The 17055-nt window shown below is 40.0% G+C and overlaps 1 protein-coding gene across 1 annotated transcript in view; it reads left to right on the forward strand.

Moving 5' to 3' along the window:
* Positions 1–17055, forward strand: part of PARP4 (poly(ADP-ribose) polymerase family member 4) — a 104047-nt gene that overhangs the window by 17360 nt on the left and 69632 nt on the right. The window contains 6 exon segments of the mRNA XM_081814698.1: positions 2068–2214; positions 2757–2894; positions 3957–4130; positions 7492–7652; positions 11395–11529; positions 14187–14282. Of these exon segments, the coding sequence (XP_081670824.1) occupies positions 2068–2214; positions 2757–2894; positions 3957–4130; positions 7492–7652; positions 11395–11529; positions 14187–14282 (851 nt within the window).

Below are 17055 nucleotides of genomic sequence, written 5' to 3' on the forward strand. Positions count from 1 at the left end.
GCGTGCAGGGCATGTAGGCCCCCTGCTCCTGTGCTGAATCACTTGTGGGAACTTGACTAACGTATACTCTGCTTAAGGCAATCTGTTCACACACTTAGTTAAGTACCTACTATGTACCAACTGATCTACTGGAGGCCAAAGATAAAAATTACTTCAAACCCTGCCCCTCAGAGATCACCACCAGGGATGAAACTACATATTCATGACTGTAATCCACTGGGACAGAAGAGCAAGGAAGGCTTTGCAGAGGCCGAGACTTTTATGTTAGGTCACGGTCAAGTCAAGGCCATGGTTCCAACCTGAAACTATTATGAAACAAAAATAAATTCAGAACTAATACCTAAAATTCAAAGTAAACACTGCCATACCCACAGGGTGTCTTCTGTCCAGACAGATTTACAGGCAGGAAACCTAGCACCTTCTCACCCAGGTGCTCCTCAGTAGGATTGGTCCTCACAGCATAGTACTCAGGCTCTGGATGCTTCTGGCTTTGCCCCCACTGGAGGTGTCAGCTCTGGTGCCAGGAGGGAGACTCAGCTCAGGTGGGTACAAAATCTACCTGACTTGGAAGCCCACCCACAGTAGCCCATACCTGTTGTAACATGGGCCTAGGTTCAAGATGTCTTTAAGGGAGGTGCCCATTACTTACGACACTGCTTTCAGGGAAACCCAAGGGTCAGGTCTCCCACCTACCACTTATCGTTCATTCATTGAACTCCCAGTCCTGATTTATTAATGAGAAGTCACTATTACCCAGGCAATTTTGGGAACAGATACAAAAAGTTAATCCAAGTCAAATGTGTCTAAGTAAGAGAAAGGGTTTTGTTAACCTTTTACCCCAAAAATGTATGCTGTATTTTGTGGAGGGTTTAATTGTGTGGATAAAAAGTAAGGAAACATCAAGTTGAAAACCATGATAGAACGTGTTATAATTATTTTTCTTTACTGAAAAAGAAAACTCTAAGGCTGAATAGGCCACTGTGTCCCCTCCTGCTTACTACCCTGAGAGCTCTTCCTGGGTGCCTTCCTCCCTTGGCAAGCCTGAGTCTGAGAAGGCAAATAGAGGGCTCCTCGGGTGAGTCTGCTTTGATAGAAATTATCCTCACTTAACCAACACTGAAAGAGATGTCCTGCAAAAGAGGCTTTTCTAGCTTGCCTCTCTCTCTCATACAAAAACATTTTGTGCAAATCTTCCAAAATTATGTTAAATTCTACCTTCTTAAATGGAGTAACTGGAACATGATATGCTTCTTTTCTTCACGTTCCAGAGGCTCCCTGTAGCCGCCAATTCAGGAGGGCGGGTTATGGTGTCCTGGGGAGTCTGACTTGCCCCACCCCCCGCACCCCCTCCCATACACTCCAGAGCCAGGGGCTTAGCCAACACCCACAGGCCCCAGCTGGGGCTGGACTTCCCATATTCTCAGAGGTTAATAACTTTGGGACAACTGCTCACAACAGGAGCAAGGATTTCCAGGAAAAACAGACAAATGCCACATCCACGGGCAGGTTGGAAGGAAGGAGGCAGTTTGTACCTATCCAGAGGACACCTTGCTCCATGCCTTTACGTTATTTGCATGACTAAGAGCTTTCCTGCCTTTCTCCTTGCTGGTAGCTATCATTTCATTTTGACTGTGTGCTTGTCCCTAACAGTACCTCATTTCTGAGGTATTTTTCTTTTCTTCCTCTCCTCTGATTTATTTTTCTCATTTCCCAAAAAGCTTGAATGCCAGACTTCAAAGCTAATTAGACTAGTATGTAAAGTAAGAGTATGTAATCTCTGAACAGACGTTTGAATGACTCTCCCATGAATCAAATGCATCTCTTCTGCCTGTTGCGCCTTTTCAGGCTTTTCTCCCCTTACTTTCAGGTGTTAGGCAGTTTTGTGAAGAACTGAAGATTTAAGTAATTCTTTGAAAAAAGTAATCAGTGCCTTCATGGCAGGGATCCAATGCCTTATTTACATTCCGTTTCCCCATGGTGCATAGGAGGTGTTCAATAAAGATCCATAGGTTAATAAGTGACTGTATCCTCACATCCTAACATTTTGCTCCACACTATAATTCACAGACTAGAAAGTCCTCTGTAAAGAAAACCTCTGCAGATGCAAGTGAATACTACGAAAATTACATTGAAGAGCTGAAGAAACAAGGATTTCTGCTAAGAGAACATTTTACACCGGAAGCAACCCAATTAGCATCTGAAAAACTGCAAGCAGTAAGATTGATTTCTGTGTGCTATTTTGTGTGATCGACTGAATATTTTTAATAGAAGTGTTTTCTTTACGACAAATAAAAACCTGGCAAGAGAGAAGAGTCAGAGAACAAGAAGAGTAAACTCACAGGCAGGTGTGGAAACCGGGTGAGGAGTGAGTTCTAGGAAGAGCCACAAAACTTCCTGCTTGCTCCAGCAACAAACCCCCATGGCTTTCAAAGATTCCGTTATAACCTAGGCCAAGAATCAGGGGTCCTTAACCCTTAATGCCACTTAAACTTTGATGCCACTGGCAGACCTAAAGCTTACAGAGGGAAGGAAAAGGCAAAAGGAGACATAAAGTGGGAGTAAAGGAGAGAAAGGGGAAATAGAGTGTAGGGGGGAAGTGGAGGTACAGAGAATTATCAGTCCCTTGGCTGCCTGTGACTCTCTCCTTGGCTGTGATTATTTCTTCTCTCATCTCTGTTCATCTCAGCTTTAAATCAACTCACCAATGAAACCTTTTGTTGGTTGTTTTTTGTTTTTTTTTTTTAACTTTGTTGCAGTTGCTTTTGGAGGAGGTAATAAATTCAAGCACTCTGAGCAAAGAAGTGAGCGATTTGGTGGAGATGGTTTGGGCGGAAGCTCTCGGCCACCTGGAGCACATGCTTCTCAAGCCTGTGAACAGGATTAGTCTCCATGACGTGAGTCACGCGTGCCCTTGAAGCAGAACCTCTATAATGACAAACCTGCTTTCTGGCTTACCGGCTTAAATAATACCACGTGTGTCTGGGTGCCGGTCCAGCTGTTCCTGGATGCATTCCTGGCGTGCTTTTTCTTACCTTGGAAAAAGGGAACACTGAGAGCACTGAGGGGAAAACAAGCTTCCAAGAAAACTAGATGTTCTTATCTATATAAAATGTCAGACCCAAGAGCTGCTCCAAGGTCCGCTTTTTGGTGCCGGCTCATTGGGAGGCCTGCTCCTTTAGGTCACAAGGTGCTTAGCAGGCCTGAGAGACAGGGTTGCTCTTGGTCCTCAGTCAGATGCTCAGACCCTCGTCTACTTCAGAGCCACTGCTTCACAGTCTTGTAACTTGTGACCATTTTAGGGAAAGGCCAGGGATGCTTGCAGCCCTCCAAAAAATACTCTCCTTAATTTTGTATGACGGAAAGAGCAGATGAAAGAAAATATTCCCAATGGTACAACTTGTACAGCTGCATTGTCATAGTAAAATAATACAGTTTCCCTCTGTGGAACTAAACTAACTTATTTCAGGGAGAAAAATGTTTTCTGGGGCGAAGTCCAAACAGTGCTTACGTAATTAGAAACATGTTCTGCTGGATTTTGTTCCTAGTGTGATTCTGACAGCTTTCTAAACTTCTTGTGTGAAAAGCAAGTCTCCTGTGGTTGCATTAGTATTCCTCTCTCCGAGAATATAGACAGATATGTAGATGCAGTTGTAGCTATAGATACGGTTGTAGATGTAGGTTTAGATGTAGATATACAGATACAGATATTTAAGGCTCTGGTTTTTTCCTGTAGTTAAGCTGAGCCCGGTTTTGGAAGATTTCTCATGGAGGCGGCGTCACAACTGAGCTACATCTCCTGTAAACATGGCATCTGTTTTACGGCTGGTGTCCAGTAGAAAACTAATAGTTGTGACTTACCTAACAACTATTTTAGTTGCTTTTAGGCACATTCCTTCACTTTCTCTCTGATGGTCAAGAATCAACTTTAATAAGCATATACTGTCCTCCATTTAAAGGTGAGCAAGGCAGAAGGACTTCTCCTTCTAGTAAAGGCAGCATTGAAAAACGGAGAAACAGAAGAACAACTGCAAAAAATGATGACTGAGTTCTACACATTAATACCTCACAAAGGTACAACAACTGAAAAAGTGACCCTGAGACTATTGGCTAAGAAAGAGGACCTCTGCCAGGTAAATCTCTGAAATACAGAATTCAATTTAAAATATGTTGGGGAAGGATCTTTTCAAATCTGATTAATAAAGTAGCCCTGAATCACAAAAGTTGGCTCAAAAATAAATGTTGAGCCATTTTAGAATGCCTTGGGTCCTTATGGAAGTTATCTGAAACATGTTCCCAAACATGAATGTGTTGGAATAGTAGTACAAAGGCAGATATATTTAGAATTGCTACACTGTAATTTTCTATATCAGGATGATGCTGGCAGGCCAGGTCTGAGGACCCAGAGAAGGTCTCGCAGGACCAGCCAAGAGGGTCCCTGGCTGCTCACGGGATACAGATCAAACATGGGCCAGCGGGAGGTGATAGCAGAGTTTATTGAAGGTAGAGAGAGAGAGCAGGTACAGACAGTGTTTGGGAGACTCAGAAAGGAAAGGAGGGGGTCTTTGCTTGGGACCTGGGGTTTTTATTGAGAATCATGGTCTGGCACCCAGGAACTGGTTAGAACAAAGGGCCCAGGTGTTATTCCTTGGAGCCAGGGGGTCTTGTTGTGGAGATGTCTAGTTCTGGTGGTCTGGAATGCTCTTAAGATAGCTTCATCAGTTCATTCTCACCTAGTCCTTCCTTAGATGTTATCTGTTCTTGAGAATTCTAGAGGACATAACTCCATTTGCATCACAGGCATGTGTGAAGTGGAGGTCCTAGCAAAAATAGAAACAGGAAAAGGAACAAAAGCAGATTTTTATGGAGTCCTTCAGTTTCCCTATCTCGAGATGAGTTAGGATTCTTTTTGCAAAAGAAACAGAAAGCTGTCATTGACTTAAACAATGAGAACACTTATCACCCTGTGTAACAAGAAGCCAGCTGTAGGGTGGCTTCTGGTCCATTCGCTTAGAGGTAGAATTACCAACGAGGACCCAGCTTCTTTCCATCTCTGTGCTTCCTGTAAACTTAGCTTCCCTCAGCCTGGCTCACCTTTCATGACCTCACAGCTGCAGTTATTCATAGCATCTCAACCAGAGTATTTCTTTTCTTGTCTCTTAGGGCAAGCTCCCCTGGCCCTGTAGACTCTTTGGTCAGTTCTTTGCTCAGAACTGAGTCACATGTGCATTCCTAAGCCAGTCACTGGCAAGGAGAGTGGAATTACTAACTCTGCAGAAATGGGCCCTCTCCCTTGAACTGTAGGGGAGGGAGCAGGGCTCAGTTAGCAAAGAGGAAAGCAGGAAGGCAGCCCCAGTGTCCCCCTCACCTTAGATGAGACCAAGTCACTCCCTGGCTCTGAGTTGCCTCATCTGTGCATGAAGGAATTGGGACAAGATCAGAAATCCATGACATAGACTGCAAGAGTTCAAAGATACGAAATAGCGCATGTTTGAGGGAAATTGTAGCTTTCAACAGATTCCTGGAGGCATCTGTAATCCAAAATAAGTGAAGAATCAACAAATGAGATGAACCAATACATGAGATGTTAAAGGAGCCTTCCAAATTTAGTTTCATGATTTGCCTACCACCCAACATTAAGAACCTCAGTTGCTGGTTTTCCTATTGAGAAGGTGTATGTAGTGCCCATCCAAATACTTATTCATTTAACTTTTTTATTTTCGGTAGGTAATACATTTGTATTATTCAAAAGTCAAAATTATGTTTAAAAGGTATACTCAGAGTAATCTGTATTCTACCCTGCCCCTCCTCCACCCATTCCAACTCCCCAACTCGCTAGATAACCATTTTTATTAGTGTCTTGTCTTTGCAGTTTCTTTATGCAAATAGCTATAAATACACACATATATACTTATTCCTCTCCTCTTTTTTTACATAAAAAGTTGTATACCATCTTTGCTGTTCTGCACCCATTTTTCCCCACTTAACATATCCTGTAATTGAAAGCATCCTCATTCACCACATGGTCTGGGCATTCCCTAATGCCAGACAGTTGGATTGTTTCCAGACTTTGCTACTACAAACAATGCCAAAGGGAATATGCTTGAATATTTTCATGTCGTAGCTGCACAGGAGTGTCTCTGAGATACATCCCAGAAGTAGAAGTACTGGCTTATGGGATCAATGTATCTGTAATTGTGATAGATTTTGTCTTATTCCCTCATAAGGGTTCTACTATTTGCCCTCCCACTATCAGTGAATGAGACTTTCTATTTCCTAGAGTTTTACCAAGTGTATTTGTCAAACTTTCAGACTTTACCAATTTTATGGATGAGAAATGACCTCTCAGTTACAGGATTTATATTTAGTTTATGAGGTTTTTTTTTCTGTGAACTGTCTATTCATTTCCTTTGGCCCTTTTTCTTTTGGATCTTGCTATTTTTCTTCATGATTTTTAGGACCTCTTAATAAGTTAGGGAGCTTCGTCTGGGATATGAGTTGCAGATATTTTCTACAGTTCGTTTTGTTTTGTTTTACTTTGCTTATGGTGAATTTGGGGTGGTTGGTTGACCTGTTCTATTTTACCATATAGAAATTTTTTACTTTTATATAGAAAAATATATCAGTCTTTTCTTTTATGGCTGGTGTATTTGAATTACAGTTAGCCCCTCCCCACATTGAGGTCATAAAGATGTGTGGCAGGCAAGATAGGGCTCCCCTGTCAATGTCTCTTTCATCTCAAAGATGGTAAAAGCAATACATCCCTAAAATAAACGTAATTCAGATTATGTGGGAGCTATGTTCCCTCCTCAAAGCTCCATGACCTATGGGTATACCAAGTATACTTAGGTTCTCTCTCAGGGAAGACAACCATGTCTTACTCATTTTTGTATCGTTCAAACCTGAAACAATGCCTGGCATACAGAACATGCTTACTGAAGTTTTGCTAACAGAATTGGACTTGAATTCTGATGATCTGAGTTCCTATTTAGTCACTACCCCATCTTTGCTGTGGAATCTTGAGCAATTAATTCAGCTTCTCAGAACCTCACGTTCCCCATCTATACAATGAGGACAATAAGATCTAATAAGACCAGTGCTGTAGTGTGGATTAGAGGAACCATGTACCAGAAAACACTTTATCAACAATGATGTGCTATCCTGATGTACACTATTATTATTATGGTATATTATGCCATCCCTGAGGGCACAATATATAAAAAAGGTATTACCTTTAATGTGCATTTTACCTATTGATCAAAAGCTTTGGGGGAGGGGTGCTGGCTGGCTCAGTCAGTGGAGCATGCAACTCTTGATCCCTGGGTTGTGAGTTTAAGCCCCACATTGGGTGTAGAGATTACTTAAAAATAAAACCTTAAAAAAAGACTTCGGTGGGGGGAACCTTATTTTTCCAGTCTTTTTGAGAAAGTGTAACGTGCGCTAAATATTTTGATATATAGTGATTCTAACATCTTGTATTATTTCCATCTACAGCTAATAAGAGACATGGTTAATGTCTGTGAAACTAATTTGTTCAAACCCAACCCCCCATCCCTTGCCAAATACCGAGCTTTGAGATGCAAAATTGAGCATGTTGAACAAAACACTGAAGAATTTTTCAGAGTTAGAAAAGAGGTTTTACAGAATAATCACAGGTATGCGTAAAGGAAATGTCTTAGGATCTGTTATTATGTAATACTATTTCAGATTCTGTTAAAAGAACTACTCTCCATAATTACGTGTGTAATTTAATCCTCTGTAACAAGGTAGCTATGTTGTGATGACAGATTACTTTCTTCTGTGCTTATAATGGGACTTGGGGACGCCTGGGTGGCTCAGTCGGTTAAGTGTCCAACTCTTGATTTCAGCTCAGTCTTGATCCCGAGTTCAAGCCCCACGTTGGGCTCCATGCTGGATTATATATATATCTGTATATAATAGGCCTTGGGACAGTATTCTGTGCTTGAAAACACTCCCTACTACTCTACTCGAAATAATTTCAAGTTTACCTAATCTTGCTGAGAATTAAATTTAAAAAATTTAAATCACGAGGTATTTTTTTTGTTTTGAAGGATATTATATAGGAAAATCCACTTAAGATTTTAAGATGCAGGACTATATGCGTGGCAGCTTCTAAAATGGCCACTCCATGGCATGAAAACACTCAGTTGAAAATCTGGAAAATACGTTAAGAGATATGACACCCCTAAATGTCAGTCACATTTGTTTCCTCATTGACTGTGAGTCTGTGTTGCTTGTGTCCATGTACGTTCTACAACCCAGGGCAGCAGCAGTAACAACAGACGCATGTGGATCAGCTGCTCCGACAAGCCCTCGTTGGGCATTAGTTAGTTCCTCTCAGAGCCTGGACCCAGCTTCAAGGTTCAGAAACTAATTTGATGGATTATTCTCGAGGGTGAGAGTGACTTGCATTGGTTTGGTCGTTCATCCCACTAATGTAACTTCCCAGCCCTCCTCTGCCTGAAGTCTTTCTTCTGGACCTTTCTGGCATCTCGACTCTCATTAGGTATAAAGGGCCAGGCTAACCTTAATCAGCCTCACACACTGCTTAGAGCCAAAGGTGGTGAACTGCAGCCCCTTGAACCAACTGCGGAGGCCAGTTGTACATTTTTAGGAATTTTGTGAACTGAGTACAATTAGTAACTTGAAATTGGCTATGGTGGGAAGATTTATACCATGGAAATCAGCAAATGCTACAAATCAGGGTCGTGTGTGGGTTTTGCTTTTGTTTTGAGAACTGGTTTTCCAGCACCTTGCTAGAACCAGACCCACATACGCCTCCCTTATGGACTAATACAGACCTATCTAAAATTGTGTTCTGCCTTCCTCAATCAGTCATCCTCAAATGCCATTCTCAACATTACTTTACACCCACTAAGATGGGTATATTCTTTGGGGAAAAAAAGGAAAATTGTAAGTTTTAAATGAGGATGTGGAGAAATTGGAACGCTCATACAGTGCTTTTGAAAGTGTCAGATGTTGCAGCTGCTGTTTGGCAGTCCCTCAACAAATTCAACACAGATTTCTTATCTGCCCCAGCAATTCCATTCGTTATATACCCCAAAGAATTGAAGCAAGTACTCAGACAGATACTGGTACATGAATGTTCATAGCAGCACTATGCACAGTAGCCAAATGGTGGAAACAACCCAAATGTCCATCAGGGGTTGAATAGATTAACAAAATGAGGTAAGAAAAAAAAAAAAAAAGGAATGAAGTGCTGATACATGCTACAAAATGGGTGAGTCTCAAAAGTATTATGCTAAGTGAAAGAAGCCAGACACAAAAGACCACATATTGTATGATTTCATTTATATGCAATATCTAGAATAGATAAATCGAATCCATGGAGAGAGAAAGCAAATTGCCTAGTTCCAGGAGAGGGAAGAATGGGGACTGACTGCTAAATGGGTATGGGGTATTCTTTTGTAGTGCTGAAATGTTTAGATAGAAGTGGTGGTTGCACACTTTGAGTATACTAAATACTACTGAACTGTACACTTCAAAATGGTTAATTTTATATTATTTGAATTTTATGTCAATTAAAAAATCATTTCCTGTAGATCTTTTCCAGATTTCACTTTTATATATAATCAAATTATTTTTATTTCTTTTTATTTGACTTTTGACCCTCCCATAGGTATCTGCTAGGATCTAATACTAATTAAGAAACTAGTAACAATGAAGGTAGAATCAGGAGAAGAGTAAATGACTTTTTCCAGGGAATCAAAGAAAAGGAAGAGCCATGTCTTCAAGCCTGGGGAGGGGAGTACAGTTCAACCATTTAATGTAACTCAAGCAGGCCTTGGAGACCTCACCTCACACCCAAGTGATGTTGAACTGTTCATATGACAAAAGTGGACCTCTCCCTATGGAGAGATTCTGCTGCTGTGAAGAATTAGATTTTCTCCATTTCATTTCACTAATGATTATTTCATATTAATTTTTTCTAGTTATAAAATTCATGTTCTTTGCTGAAAGTTTAGACAATATGTGAAAGCATGATGAAAACCGAAGATCACCCAAATCTCACCACCCAGAGATAACCCAGAGATAATATGACCACTGTTAACATGTTGGTGTAGAATATATCTCAAACTCAATTATTGATTCTTCTCCACATCTAATGGTGTGCTGGGAAACCAGCTCTCTGAAAAAGAAGTCCTGACTTACAATAACTGTTGGTTTCTGTGGTGTAAATACTCCTACTATAGCTAGTGTCAAGTTATCAGTGTGACGCCGAAGAACGAGGAGTTGGAAAGACCTGCTGGATAGGCTCTCTTACATCCTCTACCCCACAACTCTGTCCCTCCATAGTCCCCCAGTCTTTCCCCATGCTTCCCCATCCTAGTCACCTACCCAGAGCCACTGTCAACTCTCCTTCATCCCCACATCACTGTGCCCTGTCAGTTCTGTCTCCAAAATGTCTGAATCCATTGGCATCTTTCATTCACACTGCTGCCACCTTTAGTCCAGACACCGATGTCTCACCTGCTTCCTGACGCTCTTTCTGCTCCTGCCCCAGCCAATTGATTTTCCCAAAGGAACCAGTTAGGTCTTAAAATATATACTGTATTATGTCATGTTGCAATAATTGTCACTTTCAAAGACAGGCCTTTCTTGACCATCCTCTCTCTCTGAACCTGGTTGGCTTGCTGAGTAGAGCTTAAAATCAGTTATTTGTTAGCTTTTAATTTTTAATTTTTGTCTCTCTCCATTAGGATTCAAACCCCATGAAGCCAGAGACCATAGTATCTCACTTCCAGGGCCTGGCAGAATACTCAGCCTAGAGTGTATAGAGTGTATTATTATTATTTTTTTTTTTTAAGAGAGAGAGAAACGACAGCACAAGCACATGCGTGCGGGAGCAGAAGATGGGGAGGGGCAGAGAGAGAATCCCAAGCAGGCTCCATGCCTGGTGTGGCACCTGACCCAGGGCTTGATCTCATGACCCTGAAATCATGTCCCCAGTGAAATCAGGAGACTGATGCTTAGCTGACTGAGACACCCAGGTGCTTCCAGAGTGTATTTGTTGAATGAATGAATGCATGAATGAATTTCATCTATATATTATATGTATTATATATATTATATATATTATATATTTGACAAAATTTGAGATCATACCATGTATAAAGTTTTGTAAACTATTTTTAAAATTTATTTTACTATGAGGTTTACTTCATATCCTTATTTATTTTTTAAGAGTGTGATTTTTTTAATGACTGCATATTTCCAGGAAATGTGTTGTGATTCACTAAATCCATTCCATAATAATGGCCATTTGGGCTGTTTTGCGTTTTCTGCTAATAATGATTTTTTTATTTTGCTTTTGATTATGCAGTCTCAAGGTTTTTCTTCTACTTTTTACACCAGAGGTCCAGTGGACATCTTGCAGATATTTAGAGTTGGCAGAGTGAATGAAGCCACAGAGTTTTTGAGCCAGCTTGGCAATGTGAAGTCCTTACTGCATGGATCTCCTGTACAAAGCTTTGTAGGGATCCTGTCCCGGTAAGAGGATACCATCTTTATTTTCCAAATGTTTCAGCCTCACGAACATGAAGTGTTCTACCCTTTTTTCCTATTTTTTTTCCATATTACATGGGCCTCTTCAGTTAAAATCAGCTTATTGCATTCCAGAGAAAACCGAACACTTTAAATTGTAACAAGTGTAATTTAAATTATGTACTTTATGTACTTTAATTTAATTTATGTACTTTAAAATATTGTAGTACATGGGTATGAATTGCTTCTTGAAAACAGTATCATATGAAGAAAGGGGATTCTCTATTTAATGGCTCTTCTATTTTATCTAATCTAGGGAATATCCAATACTTAAGGAGAAAGGTCTAGAAATTAGAGTTACCTAGATACTGTGAGTTATCTATTCAAAACATAACTGTAATTTTCTGTTTGCTTTGAATAACCACTTAATATTAGAGCTGAACTGCAGTCACAGGGAGCAGGGGAGGATATGATTACATCTGGATCCTTAATTAAATACCTAAGAAGAAAAAAAATACCTAAGAAGAAACATAAATATACAAGATCCATCTGGAAAAAATTTTAAACTGCCATTGAAGGACCCAAAAGATACTTGGACTAACCAAAAGGATGCCAATTTTCCTTGAGTTAACCTATAAATTTAGAGCTATCACAATAAAAGTGCTAACAAGATATTTTTTTAAGAAATAAAAAGCTGGGCGCCTGGGTGGCTCAGTTGGTTAAGCGACTGCCTTCGGCTCAGGTCATGATCCTGGAGTCCCTGGATCGAGTTCCGCATCGGGCTCCCTGCTCTGCAGGGAGTCTGCTTCTCCCTCTGACCCTCCCCCCTCTCAGGTGCTCTCTCTCATTCTCTCTCTCTCAAATAAATAAATAAAATCTTAAAAAAAAAGAAATAAAAAGCTGATTCTACCGTACATATTTTTTAAAATTTGATTTTACCAGGGTAATTCAGAAAAAGAAGATTAATGAGGAAGAATTAACCAGTCAGACACTAAAAACACTTTATAAAGCTATGTTAATTAAAACAGTGAGGTCGTACCTGAACAGATTAGTCACAGAATAAAGAATCCAAAAGTAAATGTAAAAACATAGAGGGTTTAGTATATGATAAAAGTAGCTTTTATTTCTGTGGAAGAAAGATAATTTCTTCAATACTATATATTGGGACAGATTACTACCTGGAAAAAATACAAAATTGGATCCTTACCTCATTCCTCACACTTAAGTAAACTCCACACAGAACAAAGATTTAAAAATTTAAAATTAGGAATGCCTGGATGGCTCAGTCGGTTAAGCATCCGACTTTTGATTTCGGCTCAGGTCATAATTTCAGGTTCCTGGGATGGGACCCATGTCGGGATCCAAGCTTGGTGGGGATGGAGTCTGCTTGTCCCTCTCCCTCTGCTCCTCCCCCACCCACCCCCCGCAAATAAATAAATAAATAAATAAATTATTCTTTTTTAAAAAATCTAAAATTATAGGTACTAGCTTTACTTTTTAAAAAAAGGTTTTTTTAAAGATTTTATTTATTTATTTGACAGAGAGAGACAAAGTGAGAGAGGGAACACAAGCAGGGGGAGCGGGAGAGGGAGAAGCAGGCTTCCCACTGAGCAGGGAGCCCAGTGTGGGGCTTGATCCCAGGACTCTGGGATCATGACCTGAGCCGAAGGCAGACGCTTAACGACTGAGCCACCCAGGCACCCCTAAAAAATTTTTTTAAATAAACTTTAAGTAGGACTAAAACCCAAAAACCATTTTACAAAATTAATTACATTTCATAATGCAAAATTCAAACAGTAGATATTTATGTAATAAAAGCAGAGTCTCCTTTTATCCACCTTTCCAGAGATAACCATGGTTTAACTTTGATTGCAGAGAGTTCTTAGCAAAGCTAGAAGGCCAGTAGAAACCTGCATAAGTTCTTGAGCCAGAAAGAAATGCAGTCAGCATTGGGCTTAAACATGGTTCTATTGAGTGCTGGGGGCCTTGACAGGTAGGAGACAGAGCCCTGAGGCAGGAAAAATGGCCAGCATCTCAGGGCTGACCAAAACAGTGATGAGAAATGGCCATAGCTTGGTATATTTGAACAGCACCTGGACATTTTGCCTTTCATTTCATGCTCTTTATTTACTTATAGTCTTTTAATTGGTGTATTTTTTCCCAGCTTTATTAAGGTATGATTGACAAATAAGAATTTTATATATTTAGGTTGTACGAGGTGATTTTTTAGAGGTGTATAACATGATGACTTAATGTACATGTACTTTGTGAAATGATTACCACAGTCAAGGTAATTAACACATCCATCACTTCACAGAGTTATCTTTTTTCTTCTTGTGGTAAGAACACAAGATCTGCTCTTAGCAAAGAGTTTTATTTATCTTATTTATCTTAAAATTGAAAGTTAGTATACCCTTTAGCCAACATCTCCCCATTTTCTCCAACCCCCGGTCCCTAGAAACCACCATTCTGCACTCTGGTTCTATGAGGTGGACTTTGCTAGATTCCCCATATATGTGAGGTTGTGCAGTATTTGTCTTTCTGTGCCTGGCTTATTTCATTTAGCATGTCCTTAAATAATACCTGTCTCTGCTAGAATTCTGAGGCTACAATAAAAGATACCTTTCTTCTAGTAAATCACTGTAATGTCTTTTTCTTTTTAGTGGGTTGCTTTTACCCAAAGTAGTTGAAGATCGTGGCACAAAGAGAACAGACATTGGAAATCTTGGGAGTGGAATATATTTCAGTGATTCACTCAGGTTAGTGTATTATATATACTATACATTATATCGTTAATCCTGTTACACCCATCATCAAGGATTTATTACCAAGTAGTTGCTACATGGTTTCCTCCATCTTTCCTTTGTGAGGGATTTCTCACCCGAGTAACAGATCATTGAAAGCAACCGGTTTTCTCAGTATACTATAGAAACATGTCTTTTGAAGCGGAGATTTGGGAAAATTTCAAATCATCTTAGTGATTTTACTATCCTGAGGGTCTTTACATTTCTTTTACCCATTTAATCCTTACAACAACCCTCTCAGGTCAGTTCTGTTATTATCCCATATCACAAAGAATACTGAGTGACACTGAGGGTATCTTGCCTAAGGTCACACAGCATTTTGTCTTTCTCCAGGACCAGTGATCTTAACTTCTACAGCACAGGACCTCTTCTCAAAACAACTTATCTATTGTAAATAAACTCTGTAGGCCTGGAATAATATTTCATGGTCAATATCCTTGTTAATACTTAAATCTGTCTTCATAATAGCCACAATGTATTGAACACCTTGGGATGCCTGGGTGGCTCAGTCTGTTGGGTGTCTGCCTTCAGCTCGGGTCATGGTCCCAGGGTCTTGGGATCGAGTTCCATGTTGGGCTCCTTGCTCAGCAGGGAGTCTGCTTCTCCCTCTGCCTGCCACTCCCCCTGCTTGTGCTCTCTCTCTCTCTCTCTAACAAGTGAATAAATAAAATCTTTAAAAAAAAAAGGTATTGAACACCTGCCCTGTGTGAAGCACCAGGCTATGTGCTTCATGTATATTGTCTATAAACCTCACAAGTGATATTGTGACATCATTTTATGAAAAAGAAACAGACTGATAGAGGATAAGTAACTTGCATAAGGTCGCAGAGCTATAGGATGGAGCCTGGGTTCAGACCCAGGACAAAAGGTAATTATCCAGGATATTTAAAGAATTCCTACAAATCAGTAAGAAAAAAATAAAGAGCTCAATAAGCAAATGGACAAAAGACATGAGCAGGAACCTAACAGAAGAGAAAACATGTATAGACAATGACATTTGAAAAGATTAGTAATCAACAACATGCAAATTGAACTATAGTATGCCATTTTACACCTATCAGAAAAAAAAGTTTAACATCTCTAGGTGTTGGTGAGTCTCTAGAACAGTCTGAACTCTGACACCCTGTTGTTAGGACTAAAAAATTATAAGCCCTCGTGAGAAAATTTTGGCATCATCTGCTATAGTTGAAGAGCATAGTTGATAGTATGACTCAGGAATCCTATAGATTAGCTGGCCTATGAACCAAGAAGCAGTGGTTCTCAATCCTGGCTACACATTGGAATCACCTGGAGGACACTGTTTTAACTTGAAGGATTTTTTTTAGTTTTTTATTCCAATTCCAGTTAGTACAGTATAATATTAGTTTCAGGTGTACAATATAGTGATTCAACACTTCAGTGCAGCACTGGGTGCTCATCACAAGTGCACTCCTTGATCCCCATCACCTATTTCCCCCATCCCCCCCCACCTCCCCACCTGGAGGAGCTTTTAAATATTACTGGTGCTGATTTCACCCCAGATCAATTAAATCAGGATCTCCAAGAGTGAGGTTTGGGTATCAATAGTTTTTTAAGCTCCCTGGATGATTATAATATGCAGCCTGGGTTGAGAATCACTACCCTAGTAAGTAGACATAGACCAGGAGACATGTACAGGAATGGCCAAGAAAACTGTAATACTGATGTCCATTGACAGTGGAATGGATCAAAAAATTTTGGTGTAGTTCTACATGGAGTGCTATATGGCAGTTTTGACCAGTGTACTACAGCTACACATGTCTAATGGATGAGCTCCAGGAACATAATGTGGAGCAAAACATTGCAATGTGATTCTATATGTATGCAAAGTTCAAACACAAGCAAATATAAAATCAATGCGCAGAAATCAGTTGCATTTCTGTACACTAACAATGTGACTGAAGAAAGAGAAATTAATGGAATCGATCCCATTTACAATTGTACCAAAAAACCATAAGATACCTAGGAATAAATCTAACCAAACAGGCAAAGAATCTGTCCTCAGAAAACTATAAAATACTCATGAAAGAAATTGAGGAAGACACAAAGAAATGGAAAAACATTCCATGCTCATGGATTGGAAGAACAAATATTGTGTAGATGTCAATGCTACCTAGAGCAATCTACACATTCAATGCAAACCCTATCAAAATACCATCCACTTTTTTCAAAGAAATGGAGCAAATAATCTAAATTAAAATTTCTATGGAACCCGAAAAGACCCTGAATAGCCAGAGGAATGTTGAAAAAGAAAAGGAAAGCTGGGGGCATCACAATTCCAGACTTCAAGCTCTATTACAAAGCTGTCATCATCAAGACAGTATGGTACTGGCCCAAAAACAGACACATAGATCAATGGAACAGAATAGAGGGCCCAGAAATGGACCCTCAACTCTATGGTCAACTAATCTTTGACAAAGCAGGAAAGAATGTCCAATAGAAAAAAGTCTCCTCAACAAATGGTGCTGGGAAAATTGGACAGCCACATGCAGAAGAATGAAACTGGACCATTTCCTTACACCACACACAAAAATAGACTCAAAATGGTTGAAAGAACTCAATGTGAGACAGGAGTCCATCAAAATCCTAAAGGAGAACACAGGCAGCAACCTCTTCGACCTCAGCCGCAGCAACTTCTTCCTAGAAACATAGCCAAAGGCAAGGGAAGCAAGGGCAAAAATGAACTATTGGGACTTCATCAAGATAAAAG

This window comes from Leptonychotes weddellii, chromosome 3, assembly GCF_054177405.1.
Source record: "Leptonychotes weddellii isolate Sample4059 chromosome 3, ASM5417740v2, whole genome shotgun sequence".
NCBI classification, from domain to species: domain Eukaryota; kingdom Metazoa; phylum Chordata; class Mammalia; order Carnivora; family Phocidae; genus Leptonychotes; species Leptonychotes weddellii.